Source organism: Phoxinus phoxinus, assembly GCF_949152265.1.
Source record: "Phoxinus phoxinus genome assembly, chromosome: 7".
In the NCBI taxonomy this organism is placed as follows: Eukaryota; Metazoa; Chordata; class Actinopteri; order Cypriniformes; family Leuciscidae; genus Phoxinus; species Phoxinus phoxinus.
The window spans coordinates 5568347-5592655 of NC_136882.1; the positions used below are offsets into that span (position 1 = coordinate 5568347).

At 39.6% G+C, this 24309-nt stretch overlaps 1 protein-coding gene across 1 annotated transcript in view; it reads left to right on the forward strand.

Moving 5' to 3' along the window:
• Positions 1-24105, forward strand: part of adam23b (ADAM metallopeptidase domain 23b) — a 37838-nt gene extending 13733 nt beyond the window's left edge. The window contains exons 5-25 of the mRNA XM_079619898.1: positions 3072-3154; positions 3399-3462; positions 4489-4558; positions 5579-5625; positions 7427-7492; positions 8054-8122; positions 8299-8465; positions 8549-8633; positions 11065-11152; positions 11242-11293; positions 13932-14031; positions 14521-14592; positions 14716-14802; positions 17054-17134; positions 17225-17275; positions 19364-19427; positions 19925-20030; positions 20465-20584; positions 21113-21281; positions 21409-21520; positions 23818-24105. Coding sequence (XP_079476024.1) covers positions 3072-3154; positions 3399-3462; positions 4489-4558; positions 5579-5625; positions 7427-7492; positions 8054-8122; positions 8299-8465; positions 8549-8633; positions 11065-11152; positions 11242-11293; positions 13932-14031; positions 14521-14592; positions 14716-14802; positions 17054-17134; positions 17225-17275; positions 19364-19427; positions 19925-20030; positions 20465-20584; positions 21113-21281; positions 21409-21520; positions 23818-23912 — 1848 coding nt within the window. The 3' untranslated portion in view covers positions 23913-24105. The remainder of the gene's footprint in view (positions 1-3071; positions 3155-3398; positions 3463-4488; positions 4559-5578; positions 5626-7426; positions 7493-8053; positions 8123-8298; positions 8466-8548; positions 8634-11064; positions 11153-11241; positions 11294-13931; positions 14032-14520; positions 14593-14715; positions 14803-17053; positions 17135-17224; positions 17276-19363; positions 19428-19924; positions 20031-20464; positions 20585-21112; positions 21282-21408; positions 21521-23817) is intronic.
• Positions 24106-24309: the final 204 nt, after the last annotated feature.

Consider the following 24309-nt stretch of genomic DNA (forward strand, 5'->3'; position numbering starts at 1 on the left):
AAGAATACAGTAGGGGAGAGATAAAAAAAAAAAAAAACATTTTTGGAAGGAAAAGACTAAATATAAATCAGTACATAAAATGCTCAACTTTAAAGATGAAGAGAAACAGTGAGTGATTGTGTGTTGGCTTGATGAAGAGATACTGATCTACTTCTCTGTGACGGGCCATATTGCTTGTACACAGATATATATCTTGAATTATAGGAAAGGTGCTGACCGCTAATATAACTTCTCCTCTATCCAGGGCCGGAGTGGGGCCACTTTTTTCAGCCCGGGAGATTCAGGCCCAAGACCGGCCCACTTTTTCCATGGTGGCAGTTTTCCAAATTAGCATTTTTTTCACATTGGATAAATGAAGCAACAGTTCAGCTCTTACTATTGTGTAGTTTGTATTAATACCATGGTTCAACAAATAATGTAAAGGTTAAATAATAATTCACAGAAGAAGTTAACAAAAAATATTCCACTATTCCAGAAGAATAGGTTGATAAATTAACAAAAGCAGAAAGAAAGAAAGAAAGAAAGAAAGAAAGAAAGCATTTGAAATGTATCCCACTCTTCCACAAAGAGGCATATTGAACTAATGTTTACAGTTCTGCTGCTCAGAAGCAACAACAAATAATGAAGAGGTCATTTTACTGCATACACAGATCAAGTTTTGTTATCAATATTAAATTGCATAATATTTGCAAAGTCTATGAATCGCCATGACATGTATTGAGTGATACAAAAAGGCAAATATTTTAATTATCTTTTATATTTTGCTTGTGAATAGGTTGACAACGATACAACGGTATTAGCCGAATAATTACGTTGCAGCGTAATTGCTAATCATTACTAGGCCTATCTCTCTTTACCTGCTTGCCACTTGTGTTTGTCCTCTTGAAAATAAATCTGTAAGCTTGGCACATTTGGCAGCATCCTCCTCCAATGCCTTTCTTTTTTTCAACCTGGCTTTTTCAGCCCCTCCTGGCCTCTTCCTCCCATCCATCCTCCCTGACGCGTACCGTTACGGTAGGGCCGGCCCCGCTATCGGTACCTGAGAAAACGTTGGTTTTGGAAAAGACGCGCTATATGGACCCAACCAACTATAGGGGAGGGGAGAACTGCCTCACATGGTACAACCCAAGCAGAGGATGCGCGCTGCGGTGTCCGAATGCAGAACGCGTGTAGCCTAATATTGTAACTAACGTGACAAATGTTAAAAAAAAAATAATAATTATCGACCAAAAGTGAAGCGGCCCACCGGGAATTCTCCCGATTACCCACCCCGGGCCTGCCTCTATCTTGCTGCAGACACTCTTGTCTCCAGGATGTAGCGACGGATCACGTGACTTCACTCTTATTGAGTGTCGCTCCTGAAAGTCGCTTGTCATGTCAGAGTTAAGGTGTGTTTGAGCTGAAGCAGCGCTGTGCAGACCAATCGGTGTGTATGACACAAAGTCCCGCAAGAGCGATTTGAAAGCATACAAAGCTTTATTTGAGGTAATCACGAACACAGCATATCTCAATGCTGGACACACATATATCTTGACGCCAATGGCCAAGCCACGGTCACTCAGTGACATGATCCTGTTCATTTCAGTGGAGAGCTGGCAGTATTCATTGACCTCTGGCGACAGAATGTAAACAATGCGACAAAGTTGAGATATGTTTAACTTGATGCAAATGAAGAGTGAACTCAATGGAGCGCACGACCGCACCTGTTCCTTCACTACATCCTGTACATTCAGTGATCAAAAACATTCTCTATGATTAACCTGACCTCATACTCGCCATGCTGGCAACACCGAGCTTCAATGGTTTTGTGAGCACAGATTGACCAGCGATTGCACTTTTGCCCCAATAGCCGCGACGGCAAAGAGCACTCGCTGTTTCTCGTTCATCTTTAATATTAAAGTCCCCCTGTGGTGAAAATCAAGCTTTTATATATCTATGTGGTGTTTTTAATCTGCTTTAAGACACACCATGTGTAAGTTCATAAGTGGACAGCATTGCTGAGTATTTTCTGCTTAAAACTGCAGTGAACCAAAGACAGTCTCAAAAACACGGTTTGAAATCGCTGGTGTTTCTGACGTCACACACTACCTTGTAACCAATCAGATCAACGTGTGATCGTCAACCAGTGGATCTCTGAGTGAGTGAGTGAGTGGAGGCGGGGCTCATTTGCATATTACTAAACTAAGCAAGGGTGTAGAGTTACATTTGAGCTATTTTAAGGCATGACAAAATATTTTTTTCAAGGGGTGATCAAAGCTGAGTTTTAAGGGATACAATTATTGACTACAGTGGGACTTTAAGCATTTTAAGTATTGATTCTATTTATATTTAGTCTTTTCCCTCCAAAATGCTTGTTTTATAGCAGCTAGAGAACCTATTCATTGTGTACAACATCCGTGACTGTCATTGCAGCCGAGCTCTCATACTTTAACATATTTGGAAGGAGTAAAATGTACATATGTGACCCTGGACCACAAAACCAGTCACGTGGGTAAATTTTTTGAAATTGAGATTTATATGGTTGATGTATGGTTTGTTAGGATATGACAATATTTGGCATTTGATTTGAACATCTGGGATCTGAGGGTGCAAAAAAATCTAAACATTGAGAAAATCTCCTTTAAAGTTGTGCATTTATGTTCACGATTGTGCTGCATACACTCACAAAAATACATGTTTTAGATATTTACGGTAGGACATTTACAAAATATCTTCATGGAACATGATCTTAATATCCTAATGATTTTTGGCATAAAAGAAAAATCTGTAATTTTGACCCACAATGTATTGTTGGCTATTGCCACAGATATATACCCGTGCGACTCCAGACTGGTTTTGTGATCCAGGCTCACATATGGCTTTAACAACCGGATGCATTTACACTTGTCCAGTTTCATCTCGTCTCAGATCTCCTCCTGAAGTGGTTTGAGTGATCAGATTTATATCTCGAATGCATTTCTGAAGGCATTTACACCTGGTCTCTTCACGATCGGATAGCTGTCCAATCAGAGAAAACACATGAAGTGACCAGGTGTAAACGTGTCCTAAGGCCTCAATGTGTGTGTTGTCAGGGTGGAGAGCACTGTTACTACCACGGCCAGATCAGAGGGAATGACGACTCGCACGCCGCTCTGTCCACGTGTAACGGTTTACAGTGAGTCCAACTCGATCCAACACTTAAATCATGTCTCAATACTGACTTATTCAGCTGTGTCTGTATTTATTCCCAATTTCATGTTCATTTGAGTAATGTATGTTTATGCTACAAATTATGTTCCTATAACTCATTGTACTGTGGTTTGTAATGTGTCTGTATGTTTTCCACATTTCTAAGTTGCTTTGGATAAAAGCAGACAAATGAATCAAAATAATTGTGTCTCTCTCTCTCTGGCACCCAGTGGCATGTTTGATGATGGACTCCATGTGTACACAATTGAGCCACTCAATCAGACTCACTCTATTGTAAGTTTTCTTTTATAAATATCATATTCATACACTTTAAGACCAACTTTTATGTAATTCAAGCACATTATCTCATTCTATTATTATTATGTGGTGATGAATAAATAGTAAATTCATAGAGTTAGACGTGATGTTCCTGAAAGAAATTAATACTTTTATTTAGCAGCGATGCATTAAATTGATCAAAAATGACAGTAAATATATTTATAATGTTGCAAAAGATTTCTATTTAAAATAAATGCTGTTCAAACTTTCTGTTTATCAAGGAATCCTGAAAAAAAGACACTGTATTGCATTTTCCACACAAGTGATTATAAGAAAAGCAGATTCTTGATGCTGCTGAAAATTCAGCTTTGATCACAGGAATAAATTACAGTTAATATATATATTCACAAAGAAAACAACTATTTTAAATTGTAATAATATTTCACAATAACATACTAATATTACTGTATTTTTGATCAAATAAATGTGACATCTTTGGGAAACTTGATAAAAATGTTGAAAAAAATGAAAATAAGAATTTCCTGTAAGCATATAAATAAAGCCTAATTTTCCATTAGAATACTTATTGAACATTATTCTTATAATAATTTGGTATGACTTGTGGACAGTCATATTTAGTTTCTGCAAGTTTCAAAAGATTATTTTAATCATATGAAGTCTCCAGTAAGAATATGTACAAATGTGCTATTGGCAAGGAAAATGGTTGTATAATATTTTTTGATCAGTAGAGACGTCGTTCTGTTACTACAGCTTTAGTGTAGATATTTCCTCTGCACATCAACTCTAAACACTTTAATACACACTGCATACACACTCTTCTTACACACAGTGATCTCAAATACATCTCTGAACTTTAATTTTAAAACAAACAATCTTCTAAAAAACAAAAACAATCAAAAACCCAACTGCACAATTCACTATAAACACTTATCAAAAGCACAAGGCTATTTAAACGTTGATACGTGCATCTTTGGATGAACCTGGTGAGGTTCGGCTCACACTGTGTGTTTGTTTCATCAGGAGGGAACAGCGAGACCACACGTCTTACACAGAACCAATCTCCTGAAGCAAACCCCTACAGGAGATGAAGGTATAGCACACTGCACATCTAAGGGAATCGTTCAAAATCAAAATACTAAAATCTTTGAGGGGAAAAAAGTATTTAATGTGCACTTGTAATGTACTTCAAATCTTAAATATATATATTTTTAAAGACTGGAATGAAATGAAAGGCCATTTAAGTGCAGATATTGTCGAGACTGTTTCATAACACACTTAAGTAGACCTCTAAAAAGTGCACTTTGCAATAATGTTTAACTAAAAGTTTAAAGTATATTTTAATTTAAATGCATCTAAATCATAATGTTTTAATAATCTTTTGCTATGCTTTAAAGAAGTATACATTCTACACTTTCTACTACACTTTGAGTGTCCCTTAAAGGAGTAGTTCACCCCAAAATGAAAATTTCAGAATAATTTACTCACCCCAATGCCATCCAAGATATCCATGTCTTTCTTTCCTCAGTGGGAGAGAAAGTATGTTTTTTGAGGAAAACATTTCTGGATTTTTCGTCTAACAATGGGCTTCATTGGTTACCATCGTTTTGAAGTCCAAATCAATGCAGTTTCAAACGGCTGTACGAGATCACAGCTGAAGAAGAGGTTGTTATCTAGCGAAACGATAGGTCATAAAAAAAAATAAAAAAAAAATAGACTTTTTACCTTCAATAGTTCGGATTGAGCTGATCAACAACCGGAAAGGGAACTACGTCATCACGTTGAAAGGTCACGGCGGCGGCGGCGGAAGTACCGCCCCACTGTTTGTGTGGAGTATGAACTACTCCTTTAACAATTAAAACATTAAATCATGTTACATAACTCTCCGCTGAGAGCACTGAATGTTCAGATTGTCTCAGTTAGTCTACATCTTGTTTGGAGAAGAGATAATGTGCGCTTTGTGTCACTGAAAACAATGATACACTCTTGTTAGAAGATTTTTGTTTTGGGAAGGAATCTAAGAATTTAATCACTTAAGAGCATAACAAACAAAGGAAGAGCTGATGAACAAACGTGTGTGTTTGTGTGTGTGTGTGTGTGTGTGTGTGTGCAGGCATGGAGGAGGATTTGTCTTGGCTTCGACGGAGGAAAAAGCGAGCTGTAAGAGTTTGAGCTGATGGACACAGGCCACAAAGGGATCCAGAACAAAACACTTTCAATGCAAACCAGCACACATCCCATAATGTCAAACAGATAGACTCAGACTCAGCCTTAGAACTGGCACTTAACACTAAGGTTACATCCCAATCTGCATAAAGTCCATACTAGATCATATTCATGCATTTCAAACATTAGTAAAGTAAAAGCATTTTGACACTGGCGTCTGGATGGGAGACTTTTAAACACATGAACAAAACATTAAGTAGCTAATTATGAATAAATTATGCCATTTGTGTATCAAAATGCTGACTGTTATGCTAATGAAACAATATTTGATGCAATTTTATGAACTAGTATAGAAGTATTTCCCAATAATGGTGTGCTTCTGAAAATTAATTATTCAAAATGTATGAAATGTCAGCAGGTGCATCAGTGTAGCTACTTTCTATTGTTATTAATTAAAAGAAAAAAAAAATTACCTGTGATGACGCAATTTTTAAAATCCTATTAAAAATCCTATTTTTAAAGAAAATGTTAGGGTGGTGCAGAGACAACAGGGACACAAGAGCAGATCAATTGAAAATAGAATTTATTGTCCAAAAGGTTGAAGCAAAACAAAACAAAACAAAACATAAAATAATTGGTAGCCGAGCCACCAAGTAAGAGGACGAGGCAGAGTCGAAATCCAATGGACAGGCTGGGGTCAAAACCAGTAGCGGACCAACAGTTTCAAGGAAGAAGCCAAGGCAATAGTCCAGGACAAAAGCAGGGGGTCAAAAACCAGGAGAACAAGCTGAGTCGAGATAGGGAACAGGAACTAGGCAAATAAACAACAAAACAGGATTAAATAATCAGACAAGTCTTTAAAGGTTTAGAAGCAACCAAGACAAGACTTTCAGGCAAGGGGACAGTGGAGAAACTGACCGACACCAAGACACACGGACAGAGAACCAAAGAAAGAGAGAAGCATAAGTAGTGGAGAAAACCAGTGCAGAAATGGGAAACGTGTGTGAGTAATGAGAGTGAGAGCACTGTTTAGACTGGGATTCAGCGGTGATGGTAGAGTGACAATCAAGACACAAGACAAACACAGCAGAAAGGCTGAAGATCAAACCAGAGTCCTGACAGAAATAAATTAATACTTTTATTCTGCAAGGATGCATTAAATTGACCAAAAGATACAGTAAAGGTTAATAATGTTACAAAGATTTCTAATTAACTTCAACAACTTGATGAATTTCTGTTCATCAAAGAATCCTGAAAACATATTTTTATCTTGCTTTCCACAACAATCTGAAGTAGCGCAACAGTTTTCAACATTGATAATAATCAGAAATGTTTCTTGGTAATCAGATCATCATATCAGAACGCTTTCTGAATGATCATGGAATAACAGGAATAAATTACATTTTAACAGAAAACAGCTTTAAATTGTAATAATATTTCACAATTTTGCTCAAATACTGTATTTTTTATCAAAATAAATGCAGCCTTGGTGAGCAGAAGAGACTTCTTTTAAAAATATGAAATAATCTTATCAACCCCAAACTTTTGAAATGCACTTTCCCATCACCAGACTTGCATGCTTTATCTAGGCAAAAAGGGAGTTTATTTTTGAGGCCAAAAATGTAATGATGTTGTTGCAGAAGTATGTAAATTGGGATCCATCCAGAAACTTGATCCAGAACAGGCACATTCCTATATTCATAAATGTAACAGCAGCACATTATGAGAGTTTGAAAGTGTTTATAGGACCCTGTTCTTGAGGAAGCGGAGCCATGCTTGTGTTTTCCTCCTCTAGATCCCGAGGAACCTGTTCGAGGAGATGAAGTACATCGAGCTGATGATCGTCATCGACCACAACCTGGTGTGTTTAAATGCTGTTTGAATATTATAGTATGTGAGTGTCTTTGGCACATGATTTCCGTTGTGAAGAAGTGCAATTTAGCAGCACTTAAAAATGATATGATCAATAAGCCATGCCAACATATGTTTTTCCATGTTCCACTTTAACTCATCAAAATAATTTGACCAATTTTAACTTACGTTTTTAACTAGTTACGCAAGATTCAATTAGGCAAGATTAAAACAAACATAATAGTTGAAATGACTTGAACAGCCAATTTGATTGTACTTTAAAGTAAAACTTATTTTGACATTATTACAAAGTGCACTTTTTAAAAACGTTTTAAAGTCTCTAGGTACCATTACGTGGCCTTTTATTTGATTAATATAATAAGTACAGTTTAAAAAAAAAAACGTGTTAATGTTGTTTATATGTCTATGTGGTGTTTTTAATCTGCTTTAAGACAAACCATGTGCAAATTCATAAGTATTTTCTGCTTAAAACTGCAGTGAACCAAAGAGTTTGAGTGTTTGTGTGATGTTTTTATAATCAGGTTATAACTATATCCATATTATCCCACAGTTTAGGAGACTGGGGACCAAGCAGCGCACACTCAACTTTGCCAAATCTGTGGTCAACCTGGTGGATGCTGTGAGTCTTTGAATTATTGATCACTTTTCAGTGAATAGTTTGTTTTAACAACCCATAGAGCTGACTTTCAGAAACCCATGATGGTCCGGGACCCGTAGAGATGAGAAATGCCAATTCCGATTTAAATCAAGTATAGATATTAAATGGAAAGATGTTGCTCTTTCTCTCTGTTGAAGAGTTTTAAAGATCACCTGTACACGCGTGTGGTGCTGGTCGGCCTAGAGATCTGGACGGACAAGGATCACATTCCCATCAGTGTGATTCCATTCGATATGCTGCGAAACTTCTCCAAATACCGACAGCAGCACATCCGGAAGCACGCAGATGCGGTGCATCTGTTCTCGTGAGTTCACATATATGTGCATGACCGCGTACACACGTGCAGAAATGACGTGTGCGTAACGGAGCGTCGGTGTGTGTCTGCAGGAACGTGACGTTTCACTATCCTCGCGGCTGCGCGGCGTATTTTGGCGGGATGTGTTCTGTGAGTCACGGCGTGGGAGTCGTCGAGGTGAGTGAAGCACGTGTAGATTGACAGCAAACATCCACAATGAAGAGCTGAACTCATCGAAGACTGTATCAAAGTGAAGTTTTCTTCATAGTAGCGAATATTACAGCCGATTTTACACACCGATCTTACTCTAGTTTGCAAACTAGGGTACAAAATAATTATTTCAATGTTTTTGAATTCAGTTTTTTATGCCCACTAAGGCTGCATTTATTTGATACAGTAAATACAGTAAAAACACTAATATTCAGAAACGACTATTTAAAATAGTTTTTTTTATCTGAATATATGTTAAAGTGTAATTTATTCCTGTGATCAAAGCTGAATTTTCAGCATCATTACTCCAGTCTTCAGTGTCACGATCCTTCAGAAATCACTCTAATATGATGATCTGATGATCAAGAAGCATTTATGATTATTATCAATGTTGAAAACAGTCGTGCTGATTCATATTTCTGTGGAAACTGATTATAGAAACTGAAATAGAAGGTTCAAAAGAACTGCATTTATTTGAAATGGAAATCTTTTGTTCCGGGAGTATGGGGTCCGGGGTCCTTTGCTAAGGGCTGTCCGGTCCCTATACGACCGGAGCAGGAGCTTGGTTCGCATTGCCGGCAGTAAGTCAGACTTCTTCCCGGTGCATGTTGGACTTCGGCAGGGCTGCCCTTTGTCGCCGGTTCTGTTCATAATATTTATGGACAGAATTTCTAGGCGCAGCCAGGGGCCGGAGGGTGTCAGGTTCGGGGACCACACGATTTCGTCTCTGCTCTTTGCGGATGATGTTGTCGTGTTGGCCCCTACAGACCAGGACCTTCAGCATGCACTGGGACGGTTTGCAGCCGAGTGTGAAGCGGCTGGGATGAGAATCAGCACCTCCAAATCCGAGGCCATGGTCCTCAGTCGGAAAAGGGCGGCTTGCTCACTTCAGGTTGGTGGAGAGTTCCTGCCTCAAGTGGAGGAGTTCAAGTATCTTGGGGTCTTGTTCACGAGTGAGGGAAGGATGGAACGGGAGATTGACAGACGGATCGGTGCAGCTTCCGCAGTAATGCGGTCGATGTACCGGTCTGTCGTGGTGAAGAAAGAGCTGAGCCGCAAGGCGAAGCTCTCGATTTACCGGTCAATCTACGTTCCTACTCTCACCTATGGTCATGAGCTTTGGGTCATGACCAAAAGGACAAGATCCCGGATACAGGCGGCCGAAATGAGCTTTCTCCGCAGGGTGGCTGGGCGATCCCTTAGAGATAGGGTGAGGAGCTCGGTCACTCGGGAGGAGCTCAGAGTAGAGCCGCTGCTCCTCCACATCGAGAGGGGTCAGCTGAGGTGGCTTGGGCATCTGTTCCGGATGCCTCCTGGACGCCTTCCCGGGAAGGTGTTCCGGGCACGTCCCACCGGGAGGAGACCCCGGGGAAGACCTAGGACACGCTGGAGAGACTATGTCTCTCGGCTGGCCTGGGAACGCCTCGGTGTCCCCCCGGAAGAGCTAGAGGAAGTGGCTAGGGAAAGGGAAGTCTGGGCATCTCTGCTTAGACTGCTGCCCCCGCGACCCGGCCCCGGATAAGCGGAAGAAGATGGATGGATGGATGGAAATCTTTTGTAACATTATGTGTCAAAATGTGTCTCTTTACTGTAACTTTTGACCAATTGAATGCATCCTTGTTGATTAAAAGGATTGATTTGTTTTGATTAGGACAAAATGTCCCCACATAGGTGGCAATATCCAAAATCCTTGTCATTGTGGGACATTCCTTGGTCAGCTTATAAATCATACTAAGTGATAGTTTTGAAAATGTAAAAATGCAGAAAGTGTTATGTGATGGGTAGGTTTAGTTGTCACGATCACCAGTGAGAGTGATTACCACCATCACGGACTCCATTACCCATAATCCTTTGCCCAGACTAATCAGCCATGATTACACCCACCTGTGTGTCATTACCTTGTTTAGCTCACTCTATATAAGCCTGGTTTTCGCATTCATTCCCTGCAAAGTCTTGTCTAGTGTAACACTGCAATTTTGGGCATTCTCCTGGTTTATGACCTGTGCCTGTTTTTGACTATGATTGTGGGTGACCCTTTCATTAAAACTCTTTTTGGATCCTCAGCCTTTGTGTCTCGGAGCAGTTTCGTTACATTAGTATAAGGGGAGAGAATATACAATAATAATTTTATACTTTATACAGTATAAAAATAATTATATGAAAACCCAACACGTCTCCAACACTGTTGCCTTTGGCTTGCTCAGTTGGGGATATTCAATTGAATTAATCAGTGAATATTACTATTGATTAGCATTACCAAACATGGACCTTTTATTATTATTTTAATTTAATACTGTGAAGCTGCTTTGATACAATCTGTATTGTGAAAAGCGCTATACAAATATTCTTGACTTGACTTGACTCTCTCTCTCTCTGTGTGTGTGTGTGTGTGCGGCAGTATGGCTCTACGCGGACATTGGCGCTTGTGCTGTCCCAGAGTTTGGCTCAGAATCTTGGCATTCAGTGGGATACAACATCAATAAAAAGTACACATTCATAATCTTGCTCAATTTACTTTGATACTGAGAGATAAAATATTGAGCGTTAACTCACTGTGTGTGTTCTGTTTTATCAGATGACTGTGGGTGCATGAACTCCTGGCTAGGCTGTATCATGGAGGACAATGGGTGAGATACTCCACACAAACACATTTTGTGATATATGACAAGTCTCCATAATCCATATACAATGTACTCATTAAACTCCTGTGATATGTTTAGATCATTTAGACAGAGCTGTTCTGACATCACTTTATAAACAGTCACTGTCATGTACTACACACAAACACCATCAAAACATACAATAATTCAACAATCAAAGTGCCCCTATTATGCTATTTTAAAGGCTCTACATTTTGTTTTGGAGTCTCCTGCAACTCCAACTCCTGCCACAGGTTTTCATTTCAAAGTCAAGAAACACTTTTTTTCATAATACACTTTGTTCTTTTCTAACTGTCTCTGAAACAGTTTGATAAAGGATTCAGTCTCTCTAAACCCCTCTGTCAAAGAGTCTACTCTGCTCTGATTGGTCAGATGACCCAGTCTGTTGTGATTGGTCTACTCTGCTCTGATTGGTCAGATGGCCTAGTCTGTTGTGATTGGTCTACTCTGCTCTGATTGGTCAGATGGCCCAGTCTATTGTGATTGGTCTACTCTGCTCTGATTGGTCAGATGGTCCAGTCTGTTGTGATTGGTCTACTCTGCTCTGATTGGTCAGATGGCTCAGTCTGTTGTGATTGGTCTGCTCTGATTGGTCAGATGGCCCAGTCTATTGTGATTGGTCTGCTCTGATTGGTCAGATGGCCCAGTCTATTGTGATTGGTCTGCTCTGCTCTGCTCTGATTGGTCAGATGGCCTAGTCTGTTGTGATTTGTCTACTCTGCTCTGATTGGTCAGATGGCCCAGTATGTTGTGATTGGTCTACTCTGCTCTGATTGGTCAGATGGCCCAGTCTGTTGTGATTTGTCTACTCTGCTCTGATTGGTCAGATGGCCCAGTCTGTTGTGATTTGTCTACTCTGCTCTGATTGGTCAGATGGCTCAGTATGTTGTGATTGGTCTACTCTGCTCTGATTGGTCAGATGGCCCAGTATGTTGTGATTGGTCTACTCTGCTCTGATTGGTCAGATGGCCCAGTCTGTTGTGATTTGTCTACTCTGCTCTGATTGGTCAGATGGCCTAGTCTGTTGTGATTGGTCTGCTCTGATTTGTCAGATGGCCCAGTCTATTGTGATTGGTCTGCTCTAGGGATGTTAACCGATGACCGTTTGACCGATGGTTGACCGTATCAACGTTAACCGATCAAAGTTGTTGGTAGTCGGTAAAAAAGAAAAGAAAAAAAAAGTGATCTCTAAATTAGTCTATTATAGACAGTGGACTAAACACTACTACAGTTAGCCGTCACATTCCAAGATCTTTTTGTGTGAAGTGAACAAATCCCTCTCACTCAATTTTTCATAACTCGCCCGTTTGTAGGCTACTTAATAAACCAATAAAAACATTTGGCGCGAGGTCACAGCGTTTGGGTTCGCGCGCTCACAAGGTTTGCGAAAAGTAAAGACTACAGGCTAACACACTCGAGGTCAGAGCCAGGGCAGACGACAGGAGGAAACGTGCAGAGAAGAGTAGTGTGTGGGACCATTTCACCGAAAAGAATGACACAGATGTAAGTTGCAACTTGTGTGATACAGTGCTTAAATATGAAAATACATTACATCTACATTTCAGTGGTAACAGATAAGGCGATGATCATCATCTTTCTTTATTATTGTTAGCACTACCTCAAACTAAAGCGGCGTCTCTTCGGTTCGGAGCTGTCATTTTCTGAAATGAGCCGCGGCAATGTTTCAAATGAGCTTCTAACGCTAGACAAACGCCTTTATTTTCAACGCGATCACCTTGTACCCAAACCATTTCGAAACTAAGTCCTCCGATTACATACAAGCTCCTCGGCGCCGCGTTTGCGGGACTCATGTTTCCCGCTGTTGGGGATTTTAAAAAAGTCACGTGAGTGGAAGGGCTGCGCCGGTTCTCTGCGAGCGGCAGAGAAGATGCGACAGTTGCGAAATTGCAGGCGCGGCTTGAAATGGCTGTTATTTCAAATAGCGTAGCATATTTTAAACTACCGGTAATCGGTTAACCGGTTTCAACCGGCTAATGAGGCTCGGTGGTCGGTCAAGAATTTTTTTAGTTTTCGCCATCCCTAGTCTACTCTGCTCTGATTGGTCAGATGGCTCAGTCTATTGTGATTGGTCTGCTCTGCTCTGATTGGTCAGATAGTCCAGTCTATTGTGATTGGTCTGCTCTGCTCTGATTGGTCTGAATGGATCTTCTCCACATGAACAACACAAATCAAACTCTTCCAGTCTCAGATAAACTACAGAGTTTGAGGGTCAAAGTTGACATTTTTCACCAGCAACCAATGAAGATCATAGACTGCCATTATGCAAATGTGCAAATACAAATACAAACCTTTACATCTTTAAAACTTTGAAGCCCTTTTTCATCCACACACAGATATATCACAAACTGCATGTAAGGTAGTATTCGAAAAAGCATAATAGGGCACTTTAAGACATACACTCATTAATATCAACTCACATGTTACCACACACATGCACACAATCTATAAAACCACACAATTATTGTTATTGTGTATAATAAATTCAATTATTTCCTATTCATTTAATAAATGTTTTCAAATAACATGCATGTCACTGGGAGTAAATTGTTGCAAATCCGTTCTTCCTCTATTCATCTCTACTCAGGGTTCAGCTCACACGGATTTTCTCGAAGTGCAGTATCACGGGTTTTAAAGAGTTCCTGTTGAGGGGAGGGGGATCCTGCCTCTTTAACAAACCCACCAAGGTCAGGCTTTATTAACATCATCAGAATATATCCATAAATAAGAAACAGCATGAGAAAGTATGAGGAGACAGGCTGCATATGGTGAGGTATTCTGGAGAGGTTAAAGCAGAAACTGTAGTTTACACTGGACACGTCTTTCACTCTTCCATTTGTCCTGTTGAGTCCAGACTCAAGCGCATGGAGTGTCAGAAACTGAATGTGCATCTGTACACTGTATCACTGTAGACAGTGTCAGTCATTATAATGGCTTCGGTTTGCTTTTGACTGCGAAGCGACACTCTACGTCAACTTATCCTACTTACCTGTGCAGTCTACTACAGTCTACTGAGAAACTAACTGATAGTTGACACTTGCAAAGTAAAGTGTGACTTTTAAGATTTGAAGTACATTACAAGTGCAGTTTCAATAACAATGAAAGAGAATCCCAAAAATGATGAAACTTCTACCATCATCTACTCACCCTCATGTCGTTTGCATGTATGTCTGCAGCTGTTTGAAGAGACAGAGTGTGGAAATGGATATGTAGAAGTGGGAGAGGAGTGTGACTGTGGACCAAGAGAAGTGAGTTTACGTGAGACTCTAGACAACACATATACGGTGCATTATTTAAGCTCACTACAGTGTCACAGCAGTATTCAGCTGTTATATGCGTGTCTTCTCTCTGTGTGTGTGTGTGTGTCATAGAAGTGCATTGAAGAGTGCTGTAAAAAGTGTTCTCTGTCTAACGGTGCACACTGCAGCGACGGACCCTGCTGCAACAAAACATGTCTGGTGAGAGTCAGTCACACAGTACACTGTAAAAAATGATCAGCTGACTTTAACTTAAAAAAGTGAGGGAACCCGTTGCCTTAAAATCATTAAGTAAATACATTTCATGTAATTGAAAAAATTAAGTTGTGAACTTAACAATTCCAGATAACTACTTCAATTACGCATGTGTCACCATTCTGTTCAGTTTAGGGTACGTTTACATGACAACGATACGATTAAAACGGAGAAGTTTTTCCTTTGAGTTTTCCGCGCACAGACAGTTTCAAAACGATCCCCATCCACACGGATCCACAAAAATTATTAAAAACGCTGTATTCTGATGCCAGGCCACTACACTATAGACCAGTGGTTCCCAAACCTGTCCTGACGCACCCCCAACACTGCACGTTTTCTTTGTCTCCCTAATCAAACACACCTGATTCACCTCATCAGCTCATTAACCCATGTGATAATGAGCTGATGAGTTGAATTAGGTGTGTTTGATTAGGGAGACAAAGAAAACGTGCAGTGTTGGGTTTGGGAACCACTGCTATAGACTGAACATGTACCGGTAATACGCATGTGCATGACGTAGGGCTTGCACAGACTAGTCGAGAGTTCGACTACTTCAACCACTAGTCGGCGCTGTCGGAAACGATCGACTACTCGAGCGTGCATTTACCATAAATTATTAAAAATGGCGAACGTCACCAACACACACCACATCAGATGTCTGGAAGTATTTCATCAAGGATGACAAACAGTAATTTGCCAACTCTGTAAGGGGCCGTTCACATCTCGCGTCTAAAAAATGCGTGGAAAGCGTGGCCGCGCGGTGTCTGGTTCTTTCCACTAGCACTTCTGCCGACCCGTAGCGTCTGTCGTTGCTATGCAACCATAAACTGTGCTCATGATGACGAGGAAGTATCAGCACAGGATTAATTGATTTCTAGCCCTTGCATTAGCTTTACTGCTAGATATATGTATGGAGATGAGAAATAAAAAGCGATGATCAGCTGTTCGGCCGAGCTTTCGATGATGTTATGGAAAGGCCGAAGCTGATCGGTTGGTTTTTATCACATGACCTGCGGTGCGCTTGCGGCATTCTGAAAAGTTGAGATGTTTTCATCTCGCCGCGGCAGTGGAAAAATGAAAAAAACATAGGAAAAAAACGAGCGCAACGTGCGACCGCGTCGCTTCCATTATGAGCGTGCTTGCCGCGCGCCTACATTTGAAATAACAAACTTGAGCGCGCAAAAGACACAATGTGTGAACGGCCCCTAAAAGCGGACATTGCGTCTGAAATGAAAGGCAAGAAAGGCTATTTATTTGGCTTTACACTGTTACATGAAAATTAAAATATGTAATGTCATAATTATGTTTTGAGAGTTTACTTATGTAATTGTTGCATTAGGCTATGAATTAATAAACATTTATTGATAAGAACTATTTCATGTCTTTGCAGTAGCATGAGCCACGAGTAGTCGAGTAACTCCAGTATTGTTTTGATAAGAAATCGACTTGCAGAAATCAGTAGTCGTGCAACCCCTAGCATGACGTCATCCTCTTCAGAGATTCGCGTTTTTGTTGTTTACACTGAGACCGTTTTCAAAAACTTGCGTTTTCAGGCACCCAAAACGTTGTTGTCGTGTAAACGAAAGACCAGATCAAATTTGATACGTTTTTAGTTGAAACCGGCGTCATGTAAACACCCCGTTAGTTCAGCTTTCATTGACTTTCAGTTTGTTGTCATCGGTCATGTGTGTTTGTTCTGATTAACGTCACTCATCATCAGTCTCCGTGGTTACTGTCATTATTAGTTCATCCGTGTCAGCTGTGTTAGTTTAATCATCTTGTTTGAGTTTGTGTAGCTCACCTTATCCTGCACTCTTTGTCCGGTATCGTTAACACTATGGTGTGTGTTTGTATTTTTTGTGTGGATCGCTCCCGGTTGGATTATTATAAGTAAAGTTACTCGTTTGAATCTTCATCTTCTGTGTCTGTGTCCTGTTACAGAAGGAAGCTTATTTACTTAATACGGTAATGTTAAGGCAACGGGTTTAACACTACTGTTAAAATTATAATCAAGCATCTTCACATGTGCGTTTGTATGTTAGTCAACACGTCAAAATAAGTGTACTTCTTTAAAGCACGACAAATTATGATTAAAACATAATGACTTAAATAGCTATGCGTGCACATTCAATACAGTTACGCACAGGTAATCTTTCACAAGAGGTGTGTGTGAGCTCGATCTTTCTCTGTGTCTCAGTTCTACCCGCGAGGATACACCTGCCGCTATGCAGTGAATGACTGTGATATTTCAGAGACGTGCTCGGGAGACTCAGGGCTGGTCAGTGACGTATCAACACTACACCAAACACATATAACTGTCTGATTATGCATGCTTTTATTGAACCTTTCTTTGCATGTGTCTGTGCAGTGCCCTCCTAATCTACACAAGCAGGACGGTTACTTCTGCTCTCTCGAACAGGTACACACCACAAAAACATGGTTATTTATTAGGGGTTGGCCAATGAGGTTTGAAGTCAATCATTACATCCTTTAAAACTCATCTTTGATCACTAAAATTACATATTTAAAGCTAGGGTTGGTAATCCTGTTCAGAATTTTTTTTTTTTATACTGGGTGAAATGGTCCTTCCATTCTGATAGTAGTCAATACATTATGTGTTCAGAAAAAGGAATGAAACAAATCTGACCTCTGTAGCAGCTGTAGGACAGTAAAAACTCTGACCAATCACTGCCATTCGGTGCGAATGTAAAGAACCAATCAGATGCCTTCATGTCTCGTGCCCGAGCACCACTGCGTGCCTAGCAGTGATGCGCGGGTCAATATAAACAACCCGCACCCGACCGACGTTTTCAACTAACCCGCCCGCAACTCGGACCGCAAAAAAAAAGAAAGAAAATATTGTACCCGACCCGCGTTTTTTAAAGTAGCGAGTAAATGCTCATCGCGTCATGGGCCATAGACGGAGGAACTAGGGGTGCGCATTTTTCTGAATGCTGTATCATATAGCCCAGTGTTTTATAATAAAGGCTTGATTTATTCATTTATTTCGTTTCATTTTCTTAACTTAACTTATCCAGTCTAATCGACGTGTGCGTCTCTCCCCGGACTTTCCCAACAAAAACCCCCCCCGCCCCCTCTCAGCAAATAGGCTACATATTACTGAGCTATATGCGTTTAAAAGTAGCCTATTAAAATGGCACAATAGCATTGCTCAGTTCAACGCGTTGGGAAATCGGGCACTTTGTCCCGCGTCAGCTTTTATTCAAAAGTTAATTACGCGCTCAACATTCAAAAGGTAAATAAGGATTTCCCACTTTCATCTGCAGACTGCTCGTGCGTCATCCTCGCGCATTCAGCCAATAAAGTGTTGACCTATGTATTTCATAGAACATTGTGTCTAGTACTATATAAATTACAAAGGTAAACGACCCGACCGACCGCGACCCGAATATCATGAAAAATATTTTTGGATGACTCGTAACCGCAGGCACCCGCTCATTTTGGATCAACCCGCCCATCACTGGTAGGTACATGCAGCTGACTCCAAATGTGGATGCGCGTTCATGTTTGTGGGGGGGGGGCGTAGCTTTGGACGGAGCACTGACAGGAGGGGGCGGAGCTTAGAAGAGGTGCCACTTTCAAATCTGGCTAGCTCTCCAACATTACCTACTCTAGCTTTAAATGTTTTTTCCATGAAAAAAATAATTCATGCCTTCATCAATTCTTCAAATATCTTGAATGTAACTCGACACCCTTGCCTCATTTGGTATACGTGGTTCTATGAATATGCAAATGAGCCCTGATCTGATTGGTTACAAGGTAGTGTGTGACGTCAGAAACACCAGCGATGTCAAACCGTGTCTTTGAGACTGTCTTTGGTTCACTGCAGTTTTAAGCAGAAAATACTCAGCAATGCTGTCGACTTATGAACTTACACATGGTGTGTGTTAAAGCAGATTAAAAACACCACATAGACACATAAACAACATTAAAAGCTGGATTTTCACCACAGGGCGACTTTAAATGGGCAGTGACAGTATCAAGAAAGCAGGGTGACCAGATCTGGAATTTGTCGTAATCTTAAAGAGCTTCTGATATTCATTTCTTTACAAAACTCATTTTAATTAAGATTTTAAAATGACAAGTTTTCCTTGTATGTAGGATTTTGTTTTTACATCATACACCTATTTCCACTTTTATAGCTTGTTCTATTATAATTATATTGGTAATGTTAAAGTAGAAATGTATAAAATGAATAAGTTAATGAATTAAATGTAGATAAATAAATAAATTGAATGGTAGTAAAAAAAAGTATTACAAATAAATATAATGGTAGCGAATTGCATTCATTGCATTAAATTGATAATTAGGCTAAATAATATTTAAAAATGTTCATTAATTGAAGAGTCAGCATATTTTAGCAGAGCAGGCACTGACATCAGTCGATGCTATTGATCTTAAAAAGGCCAGTGATCGTCTGATCAATCTGTTTGATTGATATGTAGGTGTTTAACTATTGATTAGTGAGATTGTGTTGTGTTTGCAGGGCCGCTGCTACGCCGGGGAGTGCAAGACGAGAGACAGTCAGTGTAAATATGTGTGGGGTCAACGTGAGTGACCATTACCTGTCATCATCAAGATGTTTTTGGACATACAGATAAGAGTAATGCAAGCTGTAAAGGGTCTACTTTTATCTGTGTAAACTCACAATAACAACAAAACATTGTGCTTTTGTAAAATAACGGCGCTCTCTGTCGATACGGTCTCAGTGAACTTGAGCGCATCACATAAATGATCAGAAACTCAGTGTATACTCAGCGTCCACTGCTGAGACGACGAGTCAGCACATTCATAATCATTCAGTTAAATCAAGCTTTATGTGTTCATTTGTGCGCCGATTATCAATATGTATTTAATATATGCAATTAAAGGAACATTATTATGATTTATGTCTTATTAATATAAACGCTCGATTAGTCGACTAATGACTTAAATGGGTGATACTGTAGAGTAGATCTACATACAGTAAACTTCCATTAGTCAAACTAGCTTATCTATACTGAAGTTTATTCTCTTGTTTCTCTCCTTCTTCTTTGTGTTCGTACAGAGGCTGCGAGCTCTGAGAAGTTCTGTTATGAGAAGCTGAACACCGAGGGCTCAGAGAAGGGCAACTGTGGTCAAGATGGAGAGAAATGGATCCAGTGCAGTAAGCAGTGAGTTCAAAACCATTCAGCAATTCTGGCCCGAGACTGAAGATGCACTTCTCTCTGGGATATTCTGGTCTAGACATGGCTCGGGTGTTTTATTGTCCGCCAGGAGAAAATCGAATGCTTGCTTAGACAAGAAATAGCACAAACCTGCTCAACAAGCTCATGTCGTGAAGTGTCTCAAAAATACTTTGTAAAATATATTTAGCCTCTTTCCCATATCTCTCACACTTTTAGGGCTGGGTTTTGTTGGTAAATTTGAATATGCACATACAAAGATTTTTTTTTTTTATTCAAACTCAAAAGTCCTCTGCAATGGGAACACACACGATGCATTGTTTCAGATTTTTTGCAGATTTTCAGCAGGAATATGTGCTATTGGCGTGAATTTCAGTATAATGTTCCTCACAGAAGTGTCGCTGTGATCTCTATATTTGCAGTGATGTGTTTTGTGGGTATCTGTTGTGCGCTAACATGGGCCGAATCCCACGGATTGGAATTATGAAAGGAGAAGTAACTCCCACAAACTTCAACCATCAGGGCAGAGTGATCGACTGCAGGTGAGAAGCTCAGAGCAAATGCATGATCTATACGTTTTGCATCTATTTCAGAGCCAATTGCAATATGTGACCCTGGATCACAAACCCAGTCTCGAGTTGCACGGGTATACAGTATTTGTGGCAATAGCCAACAATATATTGTATGGGGCAAAATGTATACATTTTTCTTTTATGCCAAAAATAATTTGGATATTAAGTAAAGATCATGTTCCATGAAGATATTTTGTAAATTTCCTTAAGTAAATATATAAAACATGTATTTTTCTGTGTGAATGCAGCACAATCGTGAACATAAATGCACAACTTTAAAGGCGATAGTTGTTTTCAATAGTTGTATCTCGACCAAATATTGTCCTAACAAACCACACATCAATGGAAAGCTTATTTATTCAGCTTTCAGATTACGTATAAATCTCAATTAAAACAAATGTACCCATGTGACTGGTTTTGTGATCCAGTGTCACATATATCACAGTATTCATTACTGAGACGCTCTGATCTGAACACACACACACATTGTTTTCTCAGCGGTGGTCACGTCTTGCTGGACGATCAGACTGATCACGGTTATGTGGAGGATGGGACTCCATGTGGTCCGTCAATGATGTGTCTGGACAGGAAGTGTCTCTCTATTCAGGACCTGAACCTGAGCTCCTGTCCCACCGGACACAACGGACACATCTGTTCCAGCCATGGGGTGAGAACAATCCCGAACACACACTGAATACATGTACATTTTCCAAAACCAATTTCTCATGATACTTAGAGATAAATAATGTGATTTGTATTTTATGCATTGTTTTGGCGATTTAAAATTTAAACAGGTGTGCAATAATGAGGCGGCTTGTACATGTGACACAACGTGGGCGGGGACAGACTGTAGCATGCCTGACCCTCCAAAAGAGCCGGCCCCTAGTGAAGATGAGGAACCCAAGGGTTTGTTGCTTTGCTCCTACACAAACACACATGCGTACACATACACAAACAATGAGGCTCATTCATAAAACACCAGCAGCAGTGCTTAATTTGTAACGTGGGAGGTCCCGGAGCACATGGATCAGGTGGATCCGGCGACTCAAAATGCGGGTTGGAGAAAAAAAAAAAAAAAAAAAAAAAAAAAATTACACTGCCTAGTGCTTCTCAATTTTTTTTTCAATAATAATTTTATTTTTAGCCAAGAACCCCCTGACCGACCCCAATCATTTGAGATAGAAATAACTGATGTGCCATCATTATGAGATTTATTAAACAAATGAAAAACATTTGCAATAATAAACATTTGCAATAATAAACAATGTATCATTACCGATAACTGATCGTGCAGTTTAATTACCCCTTGACTGGCCCCAAACATGTTTGATAAAAGAAACAGGCTACAGTGTGTAGGCCTATATATATATGCTGTGTTACATTTTAGCTCAAAACAATTGTAATAAAATATAGGATCATAAGATGCGCAATATCGGGAAACATGATTTTTACCACTTAAGTTTTGTTTTGTAAATCGCCAGATTTCCAATATTTTTTTTAATTTGCTAAATCACCTTTCTTTAAAGTGAATTTCGTTTTGTATAAATTGTATCTTAATTTGAATAAATGTTTCATCAACCAATTGCATGTATTTAATCAATAAAAAGCAAATATAGCAATTAATAACCGTGACATTGAGGCGCCGGCGCGCCGCATTCACTTGCATTATATTGTTAACTGGAGCGCATCTCATCATAAATGAATGAAACTCAGCGTAGGCCTATGCCTCATACATTATCATTAAATATCTTTGCTGCATCCTGTCTAGAACAGACAAGGGCTTTCTCGCGGCTCGCATCAGCAGAGCATTGTATCGTCCATAGACCGCAAAACAATCAGCGGATGGTGGGCGGGTGCGGCTTTGAAAATTGAATGTCAAAAAACTTTGGTGCGGATGATGAGTTTTGTGATGCGGTTGCGGATGAAATAATACCCCATCTGTGCCTCTCTATCGATAACAACATTGAACACTACACAAATAGTATTTACATTTTTTTAATTTAGGTGATTAATTTTCCATAGTGACATAGTGACATTTTTAGGTGCCGGATCCAATAAAAAAGGTTCCGGATCCAACATCGGAGGTGCCGGAACATGTTCCGGCGTGTTCCGGCTCAAATTAAGCCCTGACCAGCAGAAGGGATTCCAGTTTAAATCGTTTTTCAATTTAGATTTTTTTTAGTTTTACAGTTTTAGTTTTAGTAAATAGTAAAAAAAAAAAAAATCAATTCTACTGAATCCAAACGTTTTAACTAATGTATTATTGTTTTAGTAGAATTATAAAATTTATTAGAAATAGTAATTTTAGTAATTTAGTTGTCTGTCCACTGTAGTGCATGTGTTTCATACAGATTAATACATGACACATTTCCTAAATCAGAATGTAAAAAATAGAGACAAGCGCCACCCAGTGGACAGGAAAGAATAAATCAGAGAGAGGGAAACTACACTTATATGTCTAAAAGTATTCATATGTCTAAATTTTCACAGGTGTTTTACCCATATTTTGAATTGCGCATTGCATTAAAGGAAATGTCTGTAAACGTAACAGATAATGTCCTGGCAGACCTATACTAGTACCTTTTTCTGGTTTTCTTCAGTTTTTTTTTTTTTTTTTTTTTTTTTTTTTCTTACAGTGAGGCAGGGCCATTACAGGCAAACATAGATATGCTAGCCTACAGTTTAAAGATTTGGGGCCATTAAGATTGTAAAATAAAAAAATAAAAAATTAATACTTTATTTAAATAATTCTTGCTGAATTAAAGAATTACAAATCTTCTCGACCCCAAACTTTTGAACTATGATCTGAACAAGCATAAACAGGAAGTCCAAAAGGTACGCTTGTTCAGAAATGGTGACAAAGACTTGATGAATAAAAGAATAACGTCTTTCTCGTTAAATGTAATTTAAATAAATGAATATTCAAATATTTGTTATTTATGAGCCAAAATATTAAAATACAATATTTTTTGAAAAATGCCCATGCCTAGTTTGTCCAACATGTGAAGTGACCAACCACAGTTTGATACGTTGCCGTTACATGCAGTGTTATTCGGGCTGACCGGAAGAATTGGAATAACAAACCGCAAACGTGGCATAAAATGCTGGATCTTTTTAAAACACCATCTGTTTTGCTGGAACAGATATTTTGAGTTCTAGCTAATCAAAGCTCATGTCCCGTTTCCCTACATTTGCCTAAACAGGTCCTAGTGCCACCAATCTCATCATTGGGTCCATCGCAGGGGCCATCCTGGTGGCAGCTATAGTCCTGGGTGGGACGGGCTGGGGGTTTAAGTAAGCACCAGACTGCATGTCTCTTCGCTCTAGGCAACACTATACCTGCGGCTTACGCTTATACGGTTTGGGTTTCTGCTGCAGATGCTGTACTAGGAGAGAAACGCTCTGCAGACGGAGTGAACAACTGAGAGCTAGGGCAAATAATGCAGAACTCTGAGCATTAGAACCTGGTTTAAATTTCAATGCAGCAGAACCTCAAACCAGCTTGTAGGGCCCAGCTGAAATCTTGACCTGCATGTTAAAATGACACACAACTTCACTGGCATTCATAGCAAAGCTAGGGAGACTGACTCTACATACTGCAGAAAATCTCTTGATTGATGTGGGGAATAGATTGTTTAGAATCAGCTGAAACTAACAGCTTTAAAGGGATAGTTCACTTTGAAATTAATTTTTGA